Genomic DNA, 26,405 nt, shown 5'->3' with positions numbered 1-26,405 from the left:
TCTGGCAACATAATATTTCCAAGTATGGGAGATACCTAGGTATGTTTGTAAATGACTGGGAATGAATCAGTGAATAAAGAAATTGAGAAGAAAGAACATGATTGATAGAAGAGGATAGAAAGAGAGAGAAACAGATGGGTTAGCTAAAGCAAAGAGAACAAGTATCTCTTTACCAAAGACTAGTAAAGGAAGAGTGAATACAGAGGACTGGGAGGAGGAGCAGGGTAGGGAGGAAAGAATTTGCAACATATGGTCCCCTTTTCAGTAAAACAGGAATTAACATTCCGTTATCTGAGATATAGGAGGTATAGAAAAATGTTGGAGGAGGTTGGAGGAGAAAGGAGGTTTTGGAATAGATACTATCAGGGAAAAATAATTGCTGCAGCAATGATAATGCAATTGATATTAGACATCATGAATTTTTAGTAGACCCAGGTAGTACTTTCATGACTTTCTCCAAGGGGTATTGGTAGCATACAAGTGGAAGAGAATGTTAAGCCAAGAAGATAACCCAGGGTTGAGGTTTGGCAAAACATAACTGGAGATCAGACAAGAAGGCACGGTATTCAAGATGCAGGCTTGAATTGGTTCAAGTGGCAGGTTGAATAGGGTCAAGACTGTGAAGGAAGGCCAGAGTAGGGGTGGTGAACTGAAAGAACAAGGAGAGGTAGAGAGAATGGAGTTCATGATGAAGAAAAAGGATAGCTTTTGAGGCAAGGGGAGAAACTGAGGGCAAGCAAGCTGTAATTTCAAAGAGAGATTTTGGAGTTTGAGTGATGGTAAGATCAAGGGTATTACCATCCCCATGGGTGGCTGAGGTGAAATGATAATGGAGGTCATGGAAGTTTAAGAAATGGGAGATCAGGACATTCAAGGGGATATCACATCAGTGTGTAATCTGAAGTCACCAATCATGAAGGCTAGAGTTAAGGTGAAGGGTACGAGTGTGTATCAGTTAATGAATACCTTGAGAAAAGAGGGAGACTGAGCTGGAAATTTGTAGAGGATTGCAACAAGGATTGAAGTGGATGATGAAGATAGAGCAAACAAAGAGGAGGGGTTAATGAGTGAGGGTGGCAAAGCACCAACATGTAAGTGAGATAAGGAGCAAGGAATTTGACTCTTCCTCTTGAACCAGTGATTGGGGGTTAGAGGGTGGGAAGGGCCCCAGTCCTGGGGACAATAGCCAGGGAAGTGCTATCTTTTGGAGATTTAGGTTTCTACAAGTGCAAGACGGAGAGAGTGCAAAGTAAAGAGATTCAGGATAAAGAAGAGTTTGCTAATAATAGAACAGGGGTTAGAGTTGAATGGGGTCCAAAGGAAGAAGCTGAAGACCTTGTTATAAAGTACTTAAATATTGAATAATCCCAAAACATGTAACCTAGGAGCATTGTTACAGCAAAGCACTATTGCATAAGGCATAAAAAATCATATTTTCCTAAGAACAACTTTTAAAATCTTTTATTTATTACACTTGTGAGAACTTGGACAAGTCATCTCACCTCTCTGGGACTAAGATTTTTGTCTGTAAATTAAAGTTGAAGGGATCTCTCATGTTGCTTTCAGCTCTAAATCTTATGACTTCCCTACTTCAATTGGTAACTTACCAGAGAAGAACTACAAGGGCAAGAAAAATGTTGGCTTGTTGTTAGTTAAAATTGACACTCTAAGGAATTTCAGATAAAATAATTACACCCCCAAATCCTCAAGCTCTTTATCTAAATGAAAAAAAAATAATCTAGAATGACTGTTGGAATTTGAACATCATTGATTCAATGCTTCTAATCAGTCTTCTCCAGAAAAAAGTGATTTAAATTAGAAATGTATAAATGAGTAGTGCTTCAGAACAGCCTGAAAAATTATCCATGAATATATATATTAAATGGCTCTATTTGATTAAAAAACTTTCTGAGCTAGTTCAATATTAAAATAACATACTGAGTTTACAGAATATTTATTTTAGGTTTCTTGGTATCCTCTAAAGCTCAGGAGCATAGAAGTTGGCACTGTTGCAGTCTTAAATGGAATTATTATAGCTTACCCTTCAATCTTATCGTTAGATTATATTGCACCACCTTATCATGAGGTATTTAATTCTCTCAACATACATTTTGTAATGGAAAATCAAAATTAAAGTCACAACAGTAGCTACTGTGAAATTCATCATGTTGGACACTGATCAGACACTAGGGAGTACACATTTTCTTTCACCAAAGAAAATTGTTAGTTTAAACGTTATTACAATAAATACTCTTCAGTTTTGACTTAAACTCTTAGAGGAAAAAAATTGGGAGCAATAAAACATCTTTTTGTTTTCTTCTTGAGGTTGCCAAAGGAAGAAAAGGATAGTATTGTTATCTTTATGATGCAATTCATTCTACAGCACCGACAGTATATAGGGCATGCTAGTTAGAAACTAATCTCATAAAGTTTCATGGACTGATAATAAAAATATCAGAAAAAATTTTATTTTCTTACTTCTTTGTATAGATATAGGAATACTAAATAAAACTGATCTAATCACTATAGTATAAAATGTTACACTTAGTAAGGAAGTCAAGCATTTCCAACTTTTCTTAAATTGGAGGTCAATCCAGGGAAGGTGAAGTGAACAGACTATATCCCATGGTGCACTTATTACACTGAGGCCAGTGAATGCCCAAGTGGATGAGGAAACAGCAGCAGGGAGTCCAGGACAGAGAAAAGATCCAATTCTATCTTTTCTCTCATTCTCAGCAGGCAACTTTGCCTTATACTTCACTGAGGACATTGAGAACATCTGGAGTAAACTCTCTTATCTCTTCTCTCTTCTACCTCCTACCACCACTTATCCAACTCTAACTTTACATACTTTTTGTTTATTGTTTTTCAGTCATATCCAACTCTTTGTGACCCCATTTGGGGTTTTCTTGGCAAAGATATTGGAGCAGTTTGTCATTTCCTTCTGCAACTTATTTTATAGATGAGGTAACTGAGGCAAACAGGGTGAAGTGACCTGCCCAGGGTCACAAAATTAATAACAATAATAATATTATAATAATAAGAGGCCAGTTTTGAACTCAGGAAGATGAGTCTCCGTAAGCCTGGCACTCTACCCACTGAGCCACCTAGCTTCCCACTTTCTTTTCATACTGTTTAAGAGAAAAATTTCCATCCTTCCTTTCTAGGGCTAACCCCTCTAAGACCTGTGACCTTATTTTCACCCTCTCTTTCCTTGTGCCATGAGTTCTGCACACTTTTTCCACTAGGCATAGTGTCTTCCTTCACTGGTCTCTTTCTGTCTGTAATCATGTTCAGATTTCCTTTATCCTATAAAGCAAAACAAAGAACCCAACTTTTGACACTGATAGTGCTTAAGACCAAAATATCTTCTTAGAAAGAATGATCTACAGTGGCTACTTTCATTTTTTATGTACACTTGCTCTTTCTTTCCATCTTTTTAAAAAATCTGAACTTAACTAACCAAATAAGAATATTTCCATACACATAATGGAAAAAGAGAATTTTCCTGAAGCAAAAAACCTATATTATGGACAATTTGGTTATTTTTGTAGTATAATAAATTTAATGTGATATTTTTGAAGCTGGCCTGATTGTTTTCTACTGATCTTTTTTATGCATTTAAAAAGGTTTCAATGACCTTTTTTCCCTATTCTTTGTTTTTATTTTGGTAAATCTATCTATAACCATGTCTCATTGTTCTCTTTTCCCCCTAAACTGAAAAGGAAAGAAAAAAACAACAACTTTATATCAGCTACGTACCGTCAAGCAAAATAAATCCTCCACATTGGACTTCTCTGCCATTTGGCAGAAAATGAGTATCTCATTCTATATCATAAATCCACTTTTCTGTCAGGAGTGGGGTAGAGAATTTCATCACCAGTCATTTGAAACTGTGATTGGTCATTACACTGATCAGTATTCTTAAGTCTTTCAAAGTTGTTTTTCTTTACAATACTATCATTATTGTATAAACTAGTCTCCTGGTTTTGCTTACTTCACTTGGCATCAGTTCATAAATGTTTCCCCAGGTTTGCATGAAGCTGTATCTTTTATCACTAGTATACCATTCCTTTCAGATAGCACAATTAGTTCAGCCATTCCTCAACTGATGGGCACTCCTGAATTTCCAGTTCTTTGATATTACAAAAAGAGGTGATTATACAAATTGTTGAATATGGGTCCTTTTCCTCCTTATTTGATCTCTTTGGAGAGTAAGCCTAATGGAGTTATCACTGGGTCAAAGGAAATGCACAATTTAGTGATGTTTTAGGTATAGATCCAGTTGCTTTTTAGAATGGATGGAACAATTCAGAGTCCCATTAATGGTGTATGTATTTTCCTCCCTATCACCACAGCAACTTCCACAACTCATTTTTTGTCCAAATTTATGTGTATGAGGTGGAACCTTGAATCTTTAATTTGCATTTCTCTTACTATCAGTGACTTGGAGAATTTTTTCATATGGCCATTGGTAACTTAGATTTCTTTCTTTAAGAACCATGCTCACATTCTTTTTTACCATTCATCTATTGTAGCATGACTTTAGTTCTTATGTATTTTTATCAGTTCCTTTGAATAGGAGATCTTTGTCAGAGAAATGTGATAAAAAGATTTTTCTCCCTGATTTGTTTCCCGTCTAATTTTAGACACATTAAACATTAAAATTTTCAATTTGACGTAATCAAAATTGTCCATTTTATCATCTGTGATCTTCTCTGTCCCTTGTCTGGTCATAAACTCTTCCCCTATTCACAGAAATGATACGTATTTCCTGCTGTGACCTTTTATATCTAGGTCATGTATTCATCTTGGAACTTATATTGGTGTACTATACGTGATGCTGTTCTAAACCCAATTTTTGCCAAACTAGTTTTCAATTTTTCTAACAGTTCTTATTAAATAGTGAGTCCTTGTCTCAAAAGTTGGGGTCTTTGGAGTTATCAAATATTATGCTACTATGTTCATTTCCTTTCATATGTTGTACACCCAATCTGTTCCATTGATCAATCTATTTTTTAACTAGCAGAAAATTATTTTAATAATTGCTGCTTTGTAGTATAGTTCCACCCTTAACCCTTGAAATGTGATTTTCATTCCAATTACCCTAATGAAAAGTCTCTCTCAAGGGTCACTAATGATATTCTACCAGACAAATCCAATGACTTTTTCTCATTCCTTGATCTTTCTGAGATATATGACATTGTCAACCTCCTTATGTCTCTTTTACTCTCTTGGTTTCTCTGGCTCTACACCAACCTGATCTTCTCATCTCTTTAACTGTGAAATCACTTTCTGTCTGCACTGGCTTTTCTTATTCTTTCTATTCTGTAAACATGGATATTCCACAGTTCAACCTTGTGCCTTCTCTATCTCGCAAACTCCCATTCTCTCTGATTATAACTGCTATGATTAGTAAGTATAAGAATTAGGACATGAATCCAGATTTCCTGATTTCTAATTGCAGCACTCTTTCCATTATACAAATAACACTTTTACATCCATACTGTACTCATTAAATGCCACTATTTTCTTTAGTAGCCCAGAAATAGTCTAAGTTTAGAGATGCGTTCATATCTCATGCCTTGTGATATTTATTAATGGATATGAATCTATTTCTGTGTTAGCTTATTGTAGGCACTATTACCCTCCCCCACCCATATCTCACCCAATCCAAATGTTGGGTAGTTACTAAAATGACATCACCATGATAAGGTGAAATTTCAGTGTGTCCAACTGTAGCTGATCAGAACAATACGAGCTCAGAATGCTCTACCACAGGTTGGGCACAGATAGTCCGTGTGAATATTTTCAGGTGGATACTCCAAATTTGCACATCCTGTGTTTACTTTGTGCTGTCTCAATTATACTTTGCTCATACAGCACAGCACCTGTTCTAATGTGGGCATGCCATGCTGAGCAATCCTGTGCCAATGTCTCCCATGTTGCACAGTCAAATCCAAAGTTCTTGAGAGAGATCTTGACAGTGTCCTTTTATCGCTTCTTCTGGCTACCATGTGATCTCCTGCCCCATGTGAGTTCTCCATAAAATATTCTTTTTGGTAAGTGTACATTTTGCATTCAAACAACGTGGCCAACCCATCAGAGTTGCACTCTCTGAAGCACAGTTTGAATGCTTGGCAGTTCAGCTCGAGCAAGGACTTCATTGTTTGGTATCTTATCCTGCTAGGTGATCCTCAGAATCTTCCTAAGACAGTTCAAATGGAAGCAATTCAGTTTCCTGGCAAGGTGCTGGTAGACTGTCCATGTTTCACAGGCATACAACAATAAAGTCAGCACAATGGCTCTGTAGACCTTCAGTTTGGTAGTCAGTCTAATGCCTCTTCTCTCTCAAACTTTTCTTCGGAGCCTCTCAAATGCTGAGCTAGCTCTGACAATGTGTGCGTCAACCTCATTGTCAATGTGTACATCCCTGGAAAGTACACTCCCAAAGTAAGTGAACTTATCCACAGCATTCAAAACTTTTCCATTTGTTGTAACCAATGGTTCCATGTATGGATGGTGTAGTGGCGGCTGATGGAGCACCTGTGTTTTTTTGGTGTTATTAGACCAAAATTAGCACAGGCAGCAGAGAATTGATCCATACTTTGTTGCATCTCAGCTTCAGAGGCTGCATCTGCAAACAGAAAATCATGCACCAACACTCCCTCCACTTTGGTCTTGAACTTACCATCAGTATGGTACTTCTTCCTCATTGAACGCATTTGTCAACAACAGCCCTGTTTCACTCCCTGGTTGACTGGGAAGGCATGAGAGATTGTCCACTATCCAGAACCCAGGCAAGCATGCCATCATGAAATTGATGTACAATATTGATAAACTTCTCTGGGCAACCAAATTTTGACATAATTTTCCATAAGCCCTCACAACTAACAGTGTCAAAGGCCTTGGTTACATCTACAAACATTGTGTACAGACCTCTGTTTTGCTCCTGGCATTTCTCCTGGAGTTGTTGGGCAGCAACCATCATATCGACTGTTCCTCAGCCCTTTCTGAAGCCACACTGGCTCTCAGGTATATGACCATCTTCCAGGTGAAGGATCAGTCTATAAAAAAAGGACTCTAGCAAGATTTTTGCCAGCAATGATTAAGAGAGAGACCCCCTTGTGATTGTCTCAGGACAAATCTATTCCCTTTACCTTTACAGAGATGGACAATGGAGGCATCTGAACTCCTGGGGGATAACTTCCTCTTGCCATATAACCTGGAAAATTTCTGTCATCTTTTGTATGAGCGATGGTCCCCTTACCTTGTAAATCTCAGATGGAATAGAATCAGCACCAGATGCTTTGCCACATGCAAGGAGTTTAATGGCCCTCAAAACCATTTCTTCAGTTGGAAGTTCATCTAAAGAGGGACTGACTTCAACCTGAGGTCAATGGCCTCAGCACTGATTGATGATGGTCTCTTGAGAACACTATGGAAGTGTTCAGTCCATCTCTCTAAGATCATGTTCTTATCACTAATCAATGTGGCTCCATCAGCACTGAGAAATTGTGATGAGCCATTAGTTTTTGGTGCATAAATAGCTTTCAGGAAATCATAAAAGTGCTTTGGATTGTTACTATCAAAATAAAACTGAATTTCATCTGCCTTCTCACTGAGCCAGGAATCCTGCATCTCTCCAAGCTTTGCTTGTACTTTGCTTTTGATGGAATTAAATGCTGCCTTCTTACAAGTGGATGAACTATCCTGCTGGCATATCCTGTGGAGTTCTCATTCTTTGTTTAGCCGTTTCCGAATTTCTCTATCGTTTTCATCAAATCAGTCTTGGTGTTTGTAAGAGTTCTGATCCAGATGAGCAAATGCTGTGCTGTACACCAAATCTCTGAAAGCTGCCCACTCCTTTTCTGCTCCACTGTTGCCAACTATGTGTTGATTCAACTTTCCCTCCAAGTTAGCAACAAAGTGTTCATGCTCAGAGAAGAGCTCTAATTTGTTGACATTAATTCTTCTGGTAGTCATTTTGCCTTGGGGGGGCACTTTTGATGAACACAAATATTTAGCTTGAAAAGGAAAAGTCTATGATCAGTCCAGCACTCTGCACCACACGTTGCCTTTGTCACTCTCACATCTTGTCTGTCTCTTCTCCTTACAATCACATAGTCTATTAGACGTCAATGATTGCTGTGAGGGTACATCCATGAAGCTTTATTGCCTTTAGGTAAATGAAAGACAGTGTTGATGATGAGAAGGCCATGTGATGCATGTCTGCAGTAGTAAATGACCATTACTGTTGCTGTTTCCAACTCCATTCCTCCCTAGGACTCCCTGCCAAGTCTGCTAGTCTGATTATACTCTAGTATTAATGCCACCCAGAATTATAAGCTTGTCCTCTTTTGGCACATAGGTCTTCATAAAATTTTCCTTTGGCTTCATCAGGGTTTGTCATGGTGGGAGCATAGGCACTGATGATGGTGGCATGGTGTTTTCCTGCAAGTGGCGATCGTATTGTCATGAGCCTGTCATTCACTCATCTTGGCAGGCATACCAGTTTGTTGATTAGATTAGTTTTGATTACAAAACCCACACCAGCTTCATGGTGCTTCCCTTCACCCCACCCACTCTAGAAAAAGGTGTATCCAGCTCCAACTTTAGTAAACTGGCCTTCATTTGTCAACCTTTTCCCACCCACTTTTCCACCCAATTCAAAGGATAATGTACCTGAAATGGAGAGTAATTTATTCTCTCTTGCTGGAATGAAACAGACCCCTATTGTCAAGTACAGCACTCAATAAATGTTATTGATTGAATGAGTATAAAAGAAAAGATTGAGAATCTCTTCTTACTCAAGTTCTGACAAACCAGGAAACTCAATTTAAAGCAGAAATTCTTAACCTAGGATCTGTAAACTTAAAATTTTTTTTTTTGATAACTGCATTTCAATATAATTGATTTTCTTGTCAAACAATATATTTTAGTAGTTAAAAATATTTTGAGAGGGGGACCATAGGTTTTATCAGAATGCCAACAAGACTCATGACATAAAATACACTAAAACTCCTAGTTTTAGAGGTAGGAAAGAATATTAGACTTGGGCCAGCATTGCAAACTATGGTCTGTAAAATCATGAGTATCTCTGAAGAGTTTTTAAGAATTTCTTTAAAGGTATTTGCAAACAGTGCCTACATTTAACGTGTCCATTTTGATGATTTTTAGGCGAACTTTGCCACTATATAATGCAGTTTTGAATGTTAAATGATAAAATGAAGTATAGAGAGTTCTGTTTCCTCAGTAAAAGCAGTTGCTCTGGATCAAACATGAAATGTTAGATACTCTTCACTTTTTTGTTGGATCTATTAGAAACTTATTTTATTCACTTCCATTGTTGTTTTGAGGTGTTTCATAGGATTCTTTTTGATAATATTTATCCAACTTGACTGGTAACAAAGCTACGGATTTTTACAGTTTCACAATTTAATGTATTCTATGAAAATGCACATATGCTGTAACCTGATAGAATGTACAATATAAATACATGACAGAATATGTTAAACCGTCTTGTCATTCCCATCATAAAGAATTTTAGGAAGTAGAGAGGTCACGTAGAGCCTGGAGAGGGGAAGACTTGGAGGGTAGTAGTTGCCATGATATAATTAACACCAATCTTTATACCAAGGTTGTGTGGGCAGATCATCAAATTACTTGGACTGCAAATAGAGCTGAGTGATAAATTCTTCCATTCTTCCTTCCATTCTTCCTTCCTTCCTTCTTTCCTTCCTTCCTTCCTTCCTTCTTTCCTTCCTTCCTTCCTTCCTTCCTTCCTTCCTTCCTTCCTTCCTTCCTTCCTTCCTTCCTTGCTTCCTTCCTTTCTTCCTTCCTCCGTTCCTTCCTCCCTTCCTTCCTTCCTTCCTTCCTTCCTTTCTTCCTTCCTTCCTTCCTTCCTTCCTTCCTTCCTTCCTTCCTTCCTTCCTTCCTTCCTTCCTTCCTTCCTTCCTTCCTTCTACCCTTCCTTCCTTCTACCCTTCCTTCCTTCTCTTCCCTCTTTCCAGAGAGAGTTTAAACTTGATGTATTTCCTCAAGTTGGGGAGAATTTTTTCTCTTAAATTTTTGTGTTTTTGTATTTACATTTATTTTGTTTCTTAAAATGGCAATTGTGATCAGATCTGTGTACATTATTGTTGGAATACAGTTGAAAGGTGGTGATTAAAGCATTTACTGGGAAGGAGACAAAAATTTCAATATTTTTGCAAAGCATTATTTTCTCTGAGGGCTCAGATATATAGAAGAGAGTTAATGGTTCATTTTTATAACTTCCCCTGGGCAGAGAGAACATTTATGCTGAGGTTCCTCTAGTTAATGAATCAGCAATAGTAGTTACTGAGATTAGCTGGCATTGAGGTGAGGCTTGTGCCTTCTTCTTTGGCTTGGTTTGAAAGGAAAGCTACTTCCGGGCGAAAGAGCTAAAGGAATAGCTTTGATAAAAAGACAAATCTAAAAGGGGAGTAGCATGGTCCACAAAAATATAATGACAAATAAGGATGGCTTACAACTGTTTGCTAACCAGGTCAGGTACAGCACCACCATCACTGCTAGATAGATAACAAAAATACTGACACTAGTTATGATAGGCTTGGTTTTCTATTTCTCAATAGCACATTAAACAAATATATCACATCCAGGTGAATTACTTTAAAGGACACACAAAAATGGGTAAAAATGTCTTCTGTGCTCTATTGTAGACAAAAACCTAGAATTCATTCCTAAATCAATGTGGATAACGATTCCTCTCTTTTTGGATATATGACTTAATCTTATAATTACGGAAGTTCTCTTAGGGTAATTAAAATGATACAAAGATTGATTTATAAAAGATATACCTGAGAGTATATTAAATACAGGTCAGTGGTCACTATATTCATGAATATCTTTTAAATTGAAAAAAAAAAACCCGGAATTTACACCTTAAATCTGTGAATGCACATGAAAAAATACAATACAAAATATAATATAATAAATAATTACACTCTATATCACAACAAAATCAAGAGGCAATAAAAGGCATAAGATTTACTCTGTGTGGAGCAAGGACAACGATCTGGGAGTAATGAGTAGAAGTTGCAGAGAGGTAGGTCTGGACTTGTTGGATAAGGTATCATGGGTTGCCTTTTCAGTTGATGAGTTGTTCCAGAATTCTTTAGGTGGAGGGTGGATGACCATTTGTTGATAATGTTCTTCTGGTTTAGGTTGGGGTGGGTCTATTCTAACTCTAACAAAACACAAGTGATGTATCACTTCTGTGTGAATCCATATTTCAAGGATCTATTCAAAACTGAAGGATTTGTACAACTTGAGGTCATCATGGCTTTAGGAAGTCCCTCTAGTCTATAGTTCAGGAATATCCTTTCTGGGAACTTGGGCAGATCCTAGAACATACCACTTTTGTAAAGGAATAAATTCTGACAAAGCAACAAAGATAAAAACTACAAAAAAAACCTTGTCCAACTATGCTGGTAACAGACATCATAGAAGGTCTTATGGTGCAATGAAAAGGGGCCTGACCTTGGTATCACAGAACTTGAGTTCAAATCTTGGCTCTGTTACCTAATACCTGTAGGGGTTGAACTCTCTGTGCCTCAATGTCCATATCTGTAAAATGAGGGGAGAGCATAAGATGATAGCTAATGTTCCTTTAACTCTATGATTGTGCGATATGTTTAGTAATATGACATTTACTTATCTCATGGAATAAAACGTTGACTGTCCTACTCTTGCATATTAAATCTATAATGCTGTTTGATGGTAATGAGAATCTAAAATGAGATAAGATGAAAGAGAGAAAGAGAGAGAGAGAGAGAGAGAGAGAGAGAAAGAGAGAGACACAGAAAGAGAGAGACACAGAGAGAGAATAAGAAAGAGGGAATGGGAGAGAGTGAGAGTGTGTGTGTGTAATGGAGAGAGATGGAGGGAGAGAGAGGGACAGCCATACAGACAGAAAGATTCTATGACTTTTTCTACTTTCCTAGCAGGCAAAAATCAGTTTCATGTTTACAAAGTTTACCAACCACACTAGAAAATAATGTAAAAAAAGTTTTTTTTTTTTTAAAAAGAAAAATAATTAGGCACTGCTTTCTCTTCTTGAACACTAAATTAATTACATATTAACAAAAAAAAGACATATACTTTCAAATAAACATGCGAATTCATGAAATTTCTTTAATAATAATTTTAAGTGGTTACTGGTGCCTGTGGTTCTTTCTGCAAAAAAAGTGATTGGGAATTAGTTCTGTATTAAAAGTACCATTTCAAGTTATATCAGTTGAAAGAAATACCCAAAATGAACAAATACTTTTTACACTCTCCCTCCTAATCTCCACCTCCCAACTTCCTTTAAGTCCCAGCAAAAATACCACCTTCTGCAGGAAGCCTTTCACCTCTAATTCCACTACCATTCCTCTGTTGATTATTTTTAATTTGTCCTATATGTAGTTTGTTTCTACGTAGTTGTTTGAATATTGTTTCCCTCACTATGTTGTGATCTCCCTTTCCAGTGTTAAATGTTTATTAACAGAGGGATCAAAACAGATTATTTTGTATGTCAATACATACCACACATTTTAGAGGATCACTCCCAACATTTATATTAAAGCTGTCTATCCTAATTGCTCGATCGTGTCAGGCATTTTGGATTATATCTATATGACTGATGAGAGGCAGTGTGGTATAGTGGATAGAGGACTAGTTTTAGAGTCAGAAGAACTGTGTTCAGGTCCCTCCTCTGACATGTATCAGATATGAGTTAATCATATAACCTTATTATCATCCTGGGCGACTCTATAAAAACTGTCTACAGCTAAGAAGGGAGTTTCAATAGAGTCTCCCCTTCCCCCTCCATACTGATGAATTTCACAAGTTCAGACCAAAAATGTATGTGTGAAAAAGGATGGAAATAAGAACAGGACTGAGGGTGAGATATCTATAGCTATAGAAAAATATATATATAGATCTGTCTGTCTTTCTATCTATCCAAGTATCTGTGTATCCATGTATGTACATATCTATCTGACTACAGTCAAAAATACAAACATGTATTTTGTCTCTTGTTGACAAAGTACACATTTCAAGATCTCCCATAGACGTGTGTGTGTGTGTGTGTGTGTGTGTGTGTGTGTGTGTGTGTGTCTGGCTATTAATTCTTTAGATGTGACCTTTGGAAAGGCTATGGTCACGAAAGAGAAAATGTCAATATCACCATCAGTTAATGTGCTTGGGTACTCATCCTGTGATAGGAGTTACAAAGTACATGCCTCACTTTCTAATTTTATTACATATTTTAAACTGGAATTGAAATGATGGGACTGAATGTTCTATGAAGTACTAACCTCTTCGTATTCAATGTGATAGGAATATGACCTGCTTAAGTATTATTCAGCTAGGAAAAAATACTAAAAATGGCACGGTATTTTTTTTTTTAGTCAGTACATTTTCCTGGAGACGATATAAATTACTAACCTAATACAATAGTTTTTAACAATAATAGCCCAAACTCAAAGAATCTAAAATGTCAACTTTATTCAATCTAAATGCACTGTCAACAACAAAAGATTTATTTTGCTGACCTGTTTGGTGAAGATGATCTCTAGCCACTTCAAATAAACGCAGGTGCATATTTGTAATAGGGTTAAAGGAGCCACAGGCAAGAAGAATAACTGGTATCTTGCACTTCATTTTGTCAGGAGCATCGAAATCTTGCTTAGAAGCACATCTCATCTAAAAGGAAAAATGAGAGTCAATACACACTGCCACAATATTTTTCGAATCAGTTTTTCATAATAATGAAAAGCAGTTATTTATCACTGGTGTGACTGCTAGGGCAAAAATCCTACATGACAGTGTGTATCTATGAAATACACACTTAACATTCAGATACAATAAAATATGTGAATATTCAGTTCTACCAATTAACATTCAACTAGGTCCAGAGAAGACCCTCCAAATGTATGCTTTGGCATCAACAAAGGAATCACAGAACCTGGAAGTCTGAAGGAACCATGGAAGCAATTCTAAAAAACCCCTCCCTGATTTGCTGAATTCCTATTACAGCATTCCTGAGAATGGTCATCCAGATTCGGCTTCAGTGCTATCAATATAATTAAATCACGACAAGCAGCCTATTTAAAAAAAAAAATTAAATGGATTTTAGTGATATTTTTTAAGATCAGGTTCATTTCTCATTGCAATCCTTCCCCCACCACTCACAGTCATCCTTTATAATAAATTGAAATGAAGAAGAAAAAAAAAGTTTAGCAAAACTAACCCATGCATTGAAAAAAATCTAACATTATATGCAAAAATTCACTCCTCTGCAAAGGATTTGGGGAGGTACAGATTTGCATCTTTTATTTGAGGAAAATCTTGCTCCTCAGAATTTTGCAGCATTTGGTTTTGATTTTGTTGTTACTGTTGCGGTTGTTTCTATTTACACTATTTAGTGATTGTGCATATTGTTTCTTGGTTGTGTTTACTTCATTTGCATCACTACATGTAAGTCTTTCTATGCTTCTCTATTTATCATATCCATAATTTCTTACAGCATGGCAATATTCTGTTTATTGGAGGCACAGCTCTAATGCTACCACTCTCTTACTTTCCATTCAATTTTGGATGAAATAAGGCACTTTGTAAATCACTGGACCCTTAACAAAGGAGGAGGTTCTCAGGAGTAAATGCAAATACAAACCTCCTCTAAGGAGGAGGTCCAGAAAGGATGTGGAATAAGGATATAATTAACTTCTCTGGATGCAGGCTCCTTCATCTCCATATGGAAAAGTGTCTGGTCATTAGGTCATTGATATATGGCAACTTGTGTGGTCTTAGGTACCCAATGAATCTGAGAGACTCATGGCTGGGATTTTTATTCCCTTCGATGTCTAGGAAGTCACATCAGAGAAATTGGCACCCAACGGGTTCCAGGGGCAGCTTTATCTTTTTTTAGACAATGCTTCTATATTTTGTGTGTGGAAGAAAGAAGTTGCCTCAGGGAGATCACCGGTCCTTTCACAACATTCAAGTACAGTAATTGATTTATCCATACCCCAACTGATGGACTCCGACTTTGCTGCACTTCTTTCCTATTATAAAATGCCATGGGGGTGGTGGAGGAGAGAAGGAATGAGAGAAAAGCATTTATTAAGCACTTACTATGCATTAGGAACTGTTATAAAAAAGTTTACAAGTATTATCTCATTTGATCCTCACAACAACCCCAAAAGAGAGGTGTTATATTACTAGTATTATTCTGATTTTACAGTTGAGGAGATTGAGGCAGAGGAAACAGAAGAGGATCTAAAACAGAGCCTTGGGGATACATGATATGGATGAAGATCCAGGAAAAGAGACCGAGAGTTCAGGGAGGAGACCTAGAAGCAAGCAATGTCACAAAATCCCAAAGTAAAGACAGTATCCTGATGAAAGTGGTAAATAGTGTCAAATACTGCAGAGAGCTCACGAAGGATGAAGGCCAATGAGTCTGGCAATGAAGTGATCAGCCATGAGGAAAATAAAGTCAGGGGAAAGTTAGTCTGGAAAAACTTGTTCTTAGTGAGCTTGTGCTTACACCTAATAACTAGTTTTGCTTTCTAAGTGCTTACAGATCAACCATTTAATAATCCATTCTAAATTTTTCTGAGGATCAACATCAAAGTTGACAATTGAAGATGAACAGAATCCACTTTCTTCCCTTTCTGAAAATCCATACATTTGTCAGTTTCCAGTCTCTGGCAACTCTAGCATTTTCCAGGATTCTGTAAAGATCACTCACCTGTGGCTTGGCAAACAGGTCTGCAAGTTCTTTAATGATCTTTGTATTAGAACTCTAGCTTTCCAAATATTGGTCCATTTAACATTCCAAGTTAGAGAAGGCTCCTATGCCTCTGGAGCACAGTCAAATATATAGTCAACAACTTGTAACAGAACAGCTTGTTTCTATGGTGACCTACTTTCATGAAATCTGACTTCTTCGTGACTTTGATCCTAGTTTCTTAGATTCCATTTTCCTAGTTAGTTTGTCTTCCCACTGCTGTCCTATTCTTATTGCACTTTGGTTCCCTGCCTAGTGCCCTGTTTCACTCTACCTGATCTCTTGATAGCTTTGGTTCTTACTAGCTGCTGACAGGGACACAAATGCCATCCTGACCTCACTGGTTGTAATGCTTTGACATGACAAGGTTCTGACACTGGGAATGTAATCTGTCCAAGCTGACAGATCTAAGCTAATTTCAAGTAGCTAGGTATTCCTTTATCATCTTTTCACCAATCACAGGTTTCAATTTTTCTCATAGCCTTGTCTTTTCTACAAACAGGAATGGAATAGTTCTACTTTCTGTCATCTTGTCAATACTGCACAATATAACCTACACATCTTCTTGAATAAAGCAGTTAGGTCTAGGCCAGAGGTTAAGTGAAGCTAGAGTCCTCAGTAGTTCCCATAAAAACAGACTGCCACAGGAAACTACCTCTTTTCTTTGTCACACTGCTGCTGAGTCCTAGACATCTGACGTCCACCAGAGCAAGTCTCTTCAGCTAGTTTGATCTTCTGTAATTATCTCCTGTTATATGGTAAACAAATTCTTCCTAGGCAGGAGTGTACAAAAATTAGCATAAGTCTGTTAGTGCATTAGATACAATAGATGTTATGTTAGAGGTAATAGGGGGTCATTAGAGGTTATCAAGCAGGGCAGTAACATAGTCAGGAATGCATCATAAGGAAATTTCTTTGGCAGCTTTACAAAGCATAGACTGAAATGAGTGGAGACCCGAAGCAGGATGAACATGTAAGAGATGATAAGAACCTGAACTAAGGGGTTGGCCCAACTACCAAATACAGGGAAGCTTACTAAAAGACATTCGAGATTCCCTCATTATTTCTATATCTTCCTGTAACCTCAGTGAAGAACTATCAGACACCCAAACACCGGCAGTATGTTAAATTCAAGAGAGTAAAGGTGGCAGTCTTCCCTCTGGATTTTAACAAACATGAGAGATTAAAGAGAAAAAAAAAAGAATACTCAATGGGCAGGTCAAACTGCCTTTTCCTTTGGCCACCTTATTTTTCTTTTTCCAGTTCCAAAGAACTTTGAATTTGCAAGGTAGGAGAAAAAAGTTGAAGCCTTTGCAGTCTCACCTTTCTTGTTATGCTTGCCCCAGTTCCTGTCATGGTTTGTACTTTCCAAGAATTATGTAAAAAGGTTCCTAAGCAGTAGCCACCCAACTTGTCTGTCTATCTAATATATGTATATGTATGCATGTGTGTATCTATCTACTTATGTGTATGTGTGTGTGTGTGTGTGTGTGTGTGTGTGTGTGTGTGTGTGTACAAATGAGAATTCCACAGGGTTTATCAGGAGGACAGTTCATTCATCTCTAAGAAGGCAGCATTTAATTCCAACAAAAGTAAAGTACAAGTGAAACTTAGAGAGGTTCAGTGCCAGCAACAGGCTGATCAGAGGCACAGCGGTGAGAGAAAAGAAAGATAACAGCAGCGGGGGCTAGGCGAGCCTGTACCATCTGTACATGACTGGTACATGACTGATTTATTGATCTGAGGGTCAAGATTATACACTCTCTCAAGCAAGCAAGCAAGGTTATTCTAATGAGAACATTTTTAGTTTCCATCTTTTACTTCCATATCTTAGTTCGTTCTGCGTAATAACCTCGGGGTACACATTCAGGGTCAGGATGATCTTGTCCTTGCTTATCAGGAGTGGAATGGTGAGCCAATTTCCTAAGAACATCAGCCTTTATGCTAGTACAAGTCCCAAGTACCTCACATTCTGGATTCCATCAGTACTAGCTCTCTACTGTTCAGGATTCTTGGTTCAGTAAGAAGGCCGATGAAATTCACATTTATGCTGACAGTAACAATCCAAAGCATTTTTATGATGTCCTAAAGGTTACGTATGGGCCAAAGACCTATGGTGCATCTCAACTACTCAGAGCTGATAGAGCCACAGTGATTAGTGATAAAGACATGATCCTGGAGAGACGGGCTGAACAAATCAATGCTGAAGCCATGGACCATTTACCTCAGGTTGAAGCTAATCCTTCTCTAGTCAAACTTCCAAGTAAAGAAGAGGTTTTACATGCCTTTCAGATTCTCTTGTGTGGCAAGCACTCAGTGCTGATTCATTTCCAGCTGAGATTTACAAGGCAGGAGGTCCGGTGCTCATAAAAAAGATGATTGAAGTTTTCCCAGTTATATGGCAAGAACAGCTTCTCCCCCAGGAATTCAAGGGAGCCTCCACTGTCCATCTCTATAAAGGAAAAGGAAATAGGTTGTCCTGTGACAATCACGGGGGTGGGAGAGGGCTGGCAACATTCTTCCCAGAGTGCTCCTTGGTAGGCTGATCCTTTACCTGGAAAATGGTCTTCTATCCGAGAACGAGTGTGGCGTCAGAAAGGGCTGAGGAATGGTCAATACGGTGTTTGCTGCTCAACAACTCCAGGAAAAATGTCAGGAGCAGAACAGAGATCTGTACAAAATGTCCTTCCATCTGACCAAGACTTTTGATACTGTCAGTCAAGAGGGCTTATGGGCACAATTTGGTTGCCTGGAGAAGTTTATCAGTATTGTACTTCAGTTTCATGAAGGTATGCTTGCATAGGCTCTTGCACTTTCCCAGTTACCCCAGGGATGTGTGGTTGCTCCCGTTCTTTTTCGCATGATGTTTTCAGTGATGTTGTTGGATGTCTTTGACAAAGACAAAAACAGTATCAAGGTCAGCTATTGCACTGATGGTAAATTGTTTAGCTTGAAAAGGCTAGAAGTTGAGACTGAAGTGGAGGGAGAGCAGATGTGTGACTTTTTATTCACAGATGATGGTGCACTCAATGCAGCCTCTGAGGGTGAGATGCAACACAGTATGGATTGATTCTCTGCCACCTGTGCTAATTTTGGCCTGATAATCAATACCAAGGAAACAGAGGTTCTCTACCAGCCAGCATCATATGATCTATAAATGGAACTACTAGTTAATAGCAAATGGAGAAATTTTTAATGCTGTGGATTAATTCATTTACTTTGGCAGTATACTTTCCAGGGATGTACACACAGATAATGAGGTTGATGCATGCACTGTCAGAGCTAGTTCAGTGTTTGGGAGGCTCCAAAGGAAAGTGTGGAGAGAAGAGGTATTAGATTGTCTACCAAACAGAAAGTCTACAGAGTCATTGTGCTGGTTTCATTGTGTATGCCCGTGAAACCAGTGGCATGTCAGTAAACTGAACTGCTTCCATTTGAATTGTCTTAGGAAGATTCTGAAGATCACCTAGCAAGAAAAAGTACTGGACACTGAGGTGGTCCTTTCTCAAGCTGAACTGCCAAACATTTAAACTCTACTGCAGAGAGAGAAACTCTGATGGGCTGGTCACATTGTTTGAATGCCAAACATACATTTACCTAAAAGACTATTTTATGGAGAACTAATGCAAGGCAAATGCTCACATGGAGGTAAAAAGAAGTGATAGAAGAAGTCTCCCAGGGTCTCTCTGAAGAACTCTGGAAACGATTGTGAGACAGGGGAGACACTGTCACAGGACCACCCAGCATGGCATGCCTATATCAAAGAAGGAGTTGTACTCTATGAGCAAAGCAAAACTGCAACAGGTCAAAAAAAAAACCAAAACGAAAAACAAAAAACAAAAAAGTGAGATGTGCAAATTTAAACATTTATACTTCAATGTTCATACAGACTTTTGGGCCCAACCTGGGCTCATATTGTTCAGATCAGCCATCGCTGGACATGCTATACCTTAACTCCAACATAACTAAGTTCATTTTGTTCCTCTTTGGGCATGAAGAATGATAACTGCCATAATTCTTTATCAAGTGAAACTTCTTTTGTCCAGGGTGACTGGTCTGTTGCATGTTGTTCAGTCATTTTTCAGTCATGTTCATCTCTTTATGACCATACCTGGGGGTTTCCTGGTAAAGACACTGGAATAGTTTGCCATTTCCTTAAGTGATTTTCCCAGGGACACACAGCTCATAAATATCTGAGACTTGACTCAAATGCAGGAAAATGAGCTTTCCTGCCTCCAGGGCTGGCATTTTATCCATTGTACTATCTAGCTCCCCCTTCTGTTGGTTTGGGGCTAAATCATCAGAGCCAGGGAGAGCTCTTTAGTTTGCCCTCTGATTTGATGCTTAGACATGGGAAATTGGCCCGAGATATTTGTAACTTAGTTTTCCTAACTACATAATAAAGATTAAGAGATTTATTCTCTTAGCATGTCTCTCTCAGTGCTTAGCACTACATTCAGTCAACAGAAGCATTACATGCTGAGCAAGAATAATGCCGGTAAAAAAGGTAGCTGGGATCTTCTTCCCAGGATTGTTGTAAAGTTCAACGAGCTCTTATTTGCAAAATGTTCTGAGCTATTTGTAAGAACAGCATCATTATGACTATATCAGAATAAGATAACCATTATTCACAACTATGAACAAACCTTTCAAAATTTTATTTCATTTTGGCAAAATATAATTTCTAGACCCATTAAAACATCTATCTATGGAATCTTAGGAAAACTGGAATTTCTATCTATTTTTCCAAAGCTACCAGAAACTGTAAATTACAGCAACATCTGAACAGGATCCAAGTGTGAAGCTGATGCACAAAAATGACATTTAATCGGTCTCTTCCTTTTATATTCCTTCCTCATGTAGGCTAAATGGCTTATTTTTAAACAAGGAGATATGCCCTCCCCCCCCCCCCCCCACTAAATTTCAGGTCTGTGGTGACCAGCATGCAAACATTCTTAGACTAAATGGATGAGAAGCAATCATACAAGTTGTACTTAAAAATGTTAGCATGCTAGGAAATGCAATTTTATGGTTGAAACACAGTCAAAATTCTTACCTTGGCTACATTATATGCTTAATATAACAGAAATTTATTGACAAATATGGCATCTATGTCTTCATATAAGCTACTGATAAAAATGTTGATAGAAACTAAGCATTAAAAAACATAATCTGGGTATGGACAGGGCTATTTTAGGGATTAATGAAAAGTTAATTGTCAACAGGAACTTAAGTGATAACAGAGGACATATCATAACATTGGGTGATAAAGAATTTACTAAGTTTAAGTGGATATGTGAACATCTGCCCTTTTGGAATCTAATTCAAATCAAGGTAGATAAATAAATCATATTTCTAAATAAAAGAACAAACCATGTTCCTTGACAGGTATTATAGTCCATTTGAAATCACATGACATGAGTTTGGTTCACAGCTGCCCCACTTTGTAGACATGTGACCTTCATCAAGTCACTTAACTTCTAGAGGCTTCAATTTTCTCATACGTAAAGTGTGGATGATAATATTGGTGCTCTTTATCTTATAGGATTATGATGATCAAGTCAGATTACATATTTGAAGTACTTTGAAATCATGCAGTACTATACAAATATGAATTAATGTTATTATTCTCTATCAAAAAAACATTGCAATGACTCATTGTGATAAAGAGGTGCACCCGGATTTCTGAAGGTGAAACTAGAAGAATGCAAATCCTTGCAAAGTTCACCACAATGGAAAGGCTTCAAGAATTGTCCTGGCAATAGACTGTGACTACTACTGTTCAAGGAGCAGTCTAGCTAAGTATAGAAAAGTTCAATCAGGTTGACTATTATTTAGTACTGAAGTGATGGTGGTGAAAAGGTGGAAAAGGGGACTAAGAGTATTAATATTCACAGAGTATTTTGGATTATCCATAAATATTTTAATTTAATTTAACTCCTGGTACTCTGAACATAAGATTCTTGTCTGATGATCAACACACTGATGTTCATTGTAAGAAATGGATTATTTCAATATTAATGTCCTCCCTGTAAAATGAAGTCATGAGACAAAAAATAAGTAAAGAGCAAAATGGAGGAATGATTCATGAGTTCTCTTTGGAAATATGAATAAAAGGAGTTGATTGTATCATGTATTTAAACACAAGAAACATTAGCTCATGGGACATTTGGTCACTTTTCCTTGTCATGTTTATGATGTACATGAGCAAAAAGTGGTTACCATGAAGATAACTACACCAACATCCATTGCAGAGGGACAAAAATTCTAGTAGTGACTTCAGTGGCAAGGAGGGGATGGTCAGAAATATGCTGACTATATCAATCATGTAATACCACAATCTCCAAAGAATCAAAATTAAGTGCTCTCCAAAAGGCAATGGAGAGACACATGATAGCTATTAACAGGCCATAGCATATTACAAATTGCATGCAAAACTGTGGAAAGTATCAGAGACATATGAACAGAAAAGGAGAGGTGAGTCATGCAGCAGGAATGAGAGCTAAACACAGAGAAAGTCTACATATTGATACCCATTTAATGTTAAGAGATAAAAAGAAAATCCTAAACTATATTGGGTTGGAGCCTCTGTTAAGGATTTATGGGAGGACGTGGATAATAATCTCACAGGATGAGAAAGTAGGGGTGGATTGTAATTTGCACCATGAGAGGGAGCAACCATGTAAATAAGAAAACAAATCCATTGAAATATTGAAATATTGTTAGTATTCTTCCACTTAAGTCATTCCTATTACAATGTCCACTACAGTATGGAGGTAGCTTAAGGCTACCTGCAGGCTATGCCAATAAGGTAGAAAATCTGGCAGATTTTACACCAAGCTAGAAAAGTGTTATGTATAGACTCTGTGACAGACTATTATACCTATCATCTGAAGACTAGTCTGTATTTGGAAAGATTCATCACCAGGATGGCTGCAAGGTGACAAATTTTTCGACCACAACAACTCTCAAAGATCATCTACTAGGTCATGGAAGAGCTGCAATCTAAACCAGTAGTTGCAGTCTCACTAACAAAGTTATATATCCTTTAAGTATTGATGTTCATATAACAGGAACAGTGAGATTTTCTCATCCTCAGGATGGGTATGTAGTTCTTTCCAAGTTCTATCCCTCCATTATTGGTGGTCCTAGGTATTCTGAATAACTTTTTCCAGTTAGTTTTGGAGGCATGTGTGGTCCATATGGCAACAGAAGTGGTGCTGAGGGAAATGGGAGCTGTCTGGAGCAGGAACTCATGAGAGTAAGAGGTACTGCCTGGATGCTAGGGGAGATAGAACATTAAATTATAAAATTCACCATGTCTGAAATAAAAATTAATATTTGCCATGTCTGAAATTCCTTAAAAGAAGTAGTGTTGTACAAAACTAACAGAAACCACATGATTATCTCAATAGATGCAGAAAAAGCTTTTGACAAAATACCACACCCATTCCTATTAAAAACATGGGAGAACATAAGAATAAAGGGAACTTTCCATAAAATAATAAGCAGTATCTACCTAAAAGTTTCAGCAAGCATTATATGCAATGGAGATAAGCTACATGCATTTCCAATAAGATCAGGGATGAAACAAGGATGTCCATTATCACCAGTATTATTCAATATGGTACTACAAATGTTAGCTGCAGCAATTAGAGAAGATAAAGAAATTGAAGGAATTAGAATAGGCAAAGAAGAAATTAAATTATCACTCTTTGCAGATGGTATGATATACTTACAGAATCCCAGAGATTCAAGTAAAAAACTACTTGAAATAATAAACAACTTTGACAAAGTTTCAAGTTACAAAATAAACCCGCACAAATCTGCATTTCTATATATTAGTAACAAAGCCCAACAGCAAGAGATAGAGAAATCCCATTTAAAGCTAGGGTAGACACTATAAAAATTTGGGAGTTTACCTGCCCAAACAAACCCAGGGACTATATGAACACAATTGCAAGACACTTTTTGCACAAATAAAGTCAGATCTAAGTAAATGGAAAAACATCAGTTGCTTGTGGGTAGGCCGAGCCAATATAATAAAAATGACAATTCTACCTAAATTAATATATTTATTTAGTGCTATACCAATCAAACTATCAGACAATTATTTTCTACAGCTGGAAAAAACAATATTGAAATTCATCTGGAAGAACAAGAGGTCCAGAATATCAAGGAGACTAATGAAAAGAAATGCTAGGGAAGGTGATCTAGTGTTACCAGATCTCAAATTGTATTATAAAGCAGCAGTTATCAAAAGCACTTGGTACTGGCTAAGAAACAGAAAGGTAGACAAGTAGAATGTGCTAGGTATGTAAGACACCGTAGGCAATGATTATAGTAATCTACTGTTTGATAAACCCAAGGACCCCAGTTTCTGGGATAAGAACTCACTATTCGACAAAAATTGCTGGGAAAACTGGAAAACAGTGTGGCAGAAACTAGGCGTAGACCAATGCCTGACACTGTACACAAGAATAAAGTTCAAATGGGTACATGATCTAGCTATAAAGAGATACTATGGACAAACTGGTAGAGCAAGAAATAGTGTATTTATCAGATTTATGGAGAAGGGAAGAATTTTTGACTAAAGAAGAGATAGAAAGCATTATGAAGTGCAAGACGGATAATTTTGATTACATTAAACTGAAAAGTTTTTGCACAACCAAACCCAATGCAACCAAGATTTGGAGGGATGCAGAAAACTGGGAAAAAATTTTTGCAGCTAGTGTCTGTGATAAAGGCCTCATTTCTAGAATATAGAACTGAGTCAAATGTACAAAAATACAAGTCATTCCCCAATTGATAAATGGTCAAAAGATATGAACAGGAAGTTTTCAGAGGAAGAAATTAAAGATATCTATAGACGTGAAAAAATGCTCTAAATCACTATTGATTAGAGAGATGCAAATCAAAACAACTCTAAGGTACCACATCACACCTGTCAGACTGGCAAACATGACAGAACAGGAGGATGATAAATATTGGAGAGGATGTGGGAGAGTTGGAACACTAATTATTGTTGGTGGAGCTGTGAGCTGATCCAACTATTCTGGAGGGCAATTTGGAACTATGCCCAAAGGGCTACAAAAATATGCATATCCTTTGACCCAGCAATATCGCTTCTAGGACTGTATCCCCAAGAGATCATAAAAATGGGAAAGGGTTCCACATGTACAAAAATATTTATAGCAGTACTCTGTGGTGGCCAAGAACTGGAAATCAAGGGGATGCCCATCAATTGGGGAATGGTTGAATAAGTTATGGTATATGAATGTAATGGAATACTACTATGCTATAAGAATGACTTCAGAGAGGCCTGGAAAGACTTATATGATGTGATGCTGAGTGAAAGGAGCAGAACCAGGAGAACTTTGTGTACAGCAATGACCACAGTGTGCAAGAGTTTTTTTCTGGTAGAGGAACTTCATGGCAATGAAAGGACTTAAAAAAAAAATTCCCAATGGTCTTTTAAGGCAAAATACCTTCCATATCCAGAGAAAGAACTATGGAATTCAATTGTAGAATGTAGCAGATCATTTTCTTTTGTATTATGTTTTGGTTTGTTATATGATTTCTCCCATTCATTTCAATTCTTCTATGTACCACGACTATGGTGAAAATGTATTTAATAGGAATGTATGTGTAGAACTTATGTAAAATTGTATGCCATCTTGGGGAGTGAGGGGGAAGGTACAGGGGAGGGAAGGAAAAAGAAATCTAAGCTATATAGTAGCAATTGTGGAACACTGAAAATAAATAAAATTAATTTTAAAAAAATGTAGTGTTGTATATTTCTAGGCTAGTTTCTCTGAGGCCAGAGATCAGAGAGAACTGTAGCGCCACAGATAAATTCAGATCAGGATGTCATTTCTGATAGTATATTACAACTGACCAAGATAAGGGAACTTTATAGCAGTGGTGTCAAACTCAGATAGAAACGGGAGCCACTAAACTGTACATAAAGAGCCCTATAGGCACACATTGACCAAGAAAACCACATATTAATATTATCCATGTTTATTACATTCTTATTTATTTTGTCAAGTATTTCCAAATTGCATTTTAATCTGCTACAGGACTCACTCAGAAGGGTTGTGGGTTAGGTGCAGCCAGCTGAGTGTCTGATACCTACTATTCAGTATTCCCTTATAATTATGGAATAGGTTTTGCTAGGGAAGCTTCACCTGTGAGATACACTTCTGAGTGAGAAATGTAAAAACAGATAATGTGCTCCACCTGCTAATGGCTGTGGAGGATTGGGTAAGAGCTATAGGTAGAGTGAAACTGCATGGAACTATGGAAGATCTAGGATAGGAAGAAGTACTGGGGAAGGACAGCCACTCTTATCTACTGAAAGTCCTAGGGTAGGGAAAGCCAAGAACTGCACTGCTCATGGCAGCCAGAGGCTGACTGTCCATGTGGATGATGGTGCCACTTTCTGGACACTGTGGAAAGAACGGTGATGGACAAAATTGGGTCAGAACTATGGACAGAGCAAGACAGCACAGGACCGCAAAAGTAGTACATCTAGATACACCATATACTTAAACTCTAGATTACCCATAAAAGCAGCTACCTC

General features: G+C 37.6%; 1 protein-coding gene across 3 annotated transcripts in view; it reads right to left on the bottom strand.

Annotated features, from left to right (window-relative positions):
* The window catches only part of NMNAT3 (nicotinamide nucleotide adenylyltransferase 3), a 144,235-nt gene that overhangs the window by 40,111 nt on the left and 77,719 nt on the right, over positions 1–26,405 (bottom strand). For all 3 annotated transcript variants that reach the window (XM_072613515.1, XM_072613514.1, XM_072613512.1), the window contains one exon: positions 13,581–13,731. In XM_072613515.1, coding sequence (XP_072469616.1) covers positions 13,581–13,731 — 151 coding nt within the window. The remainder of the gene's footprint in view (positions 1–13,580; positions 13,732–26,405) is intronic.

Source organism: Notamacropus eugenii, chromosome 5, assembly GCF_028372415.1.
Source record: "Notamacropus eugenii isolate mMacEug1 chromosome 5, mMacEug1.pri_v2, whole genome shotgun sequence".
Taxonomy (NCBI): Eukaryota; Metazoa; Chordata; class Mammalia; order Diprotodontia; family Macropodidae; genus Notamacropus; species Notamacropus eugenii.
The sequence above is the reverse complement of the archived record's forward strand: the minus strand, read 5'-3'. Positions and strand labels throughout refer to the sequence as shown.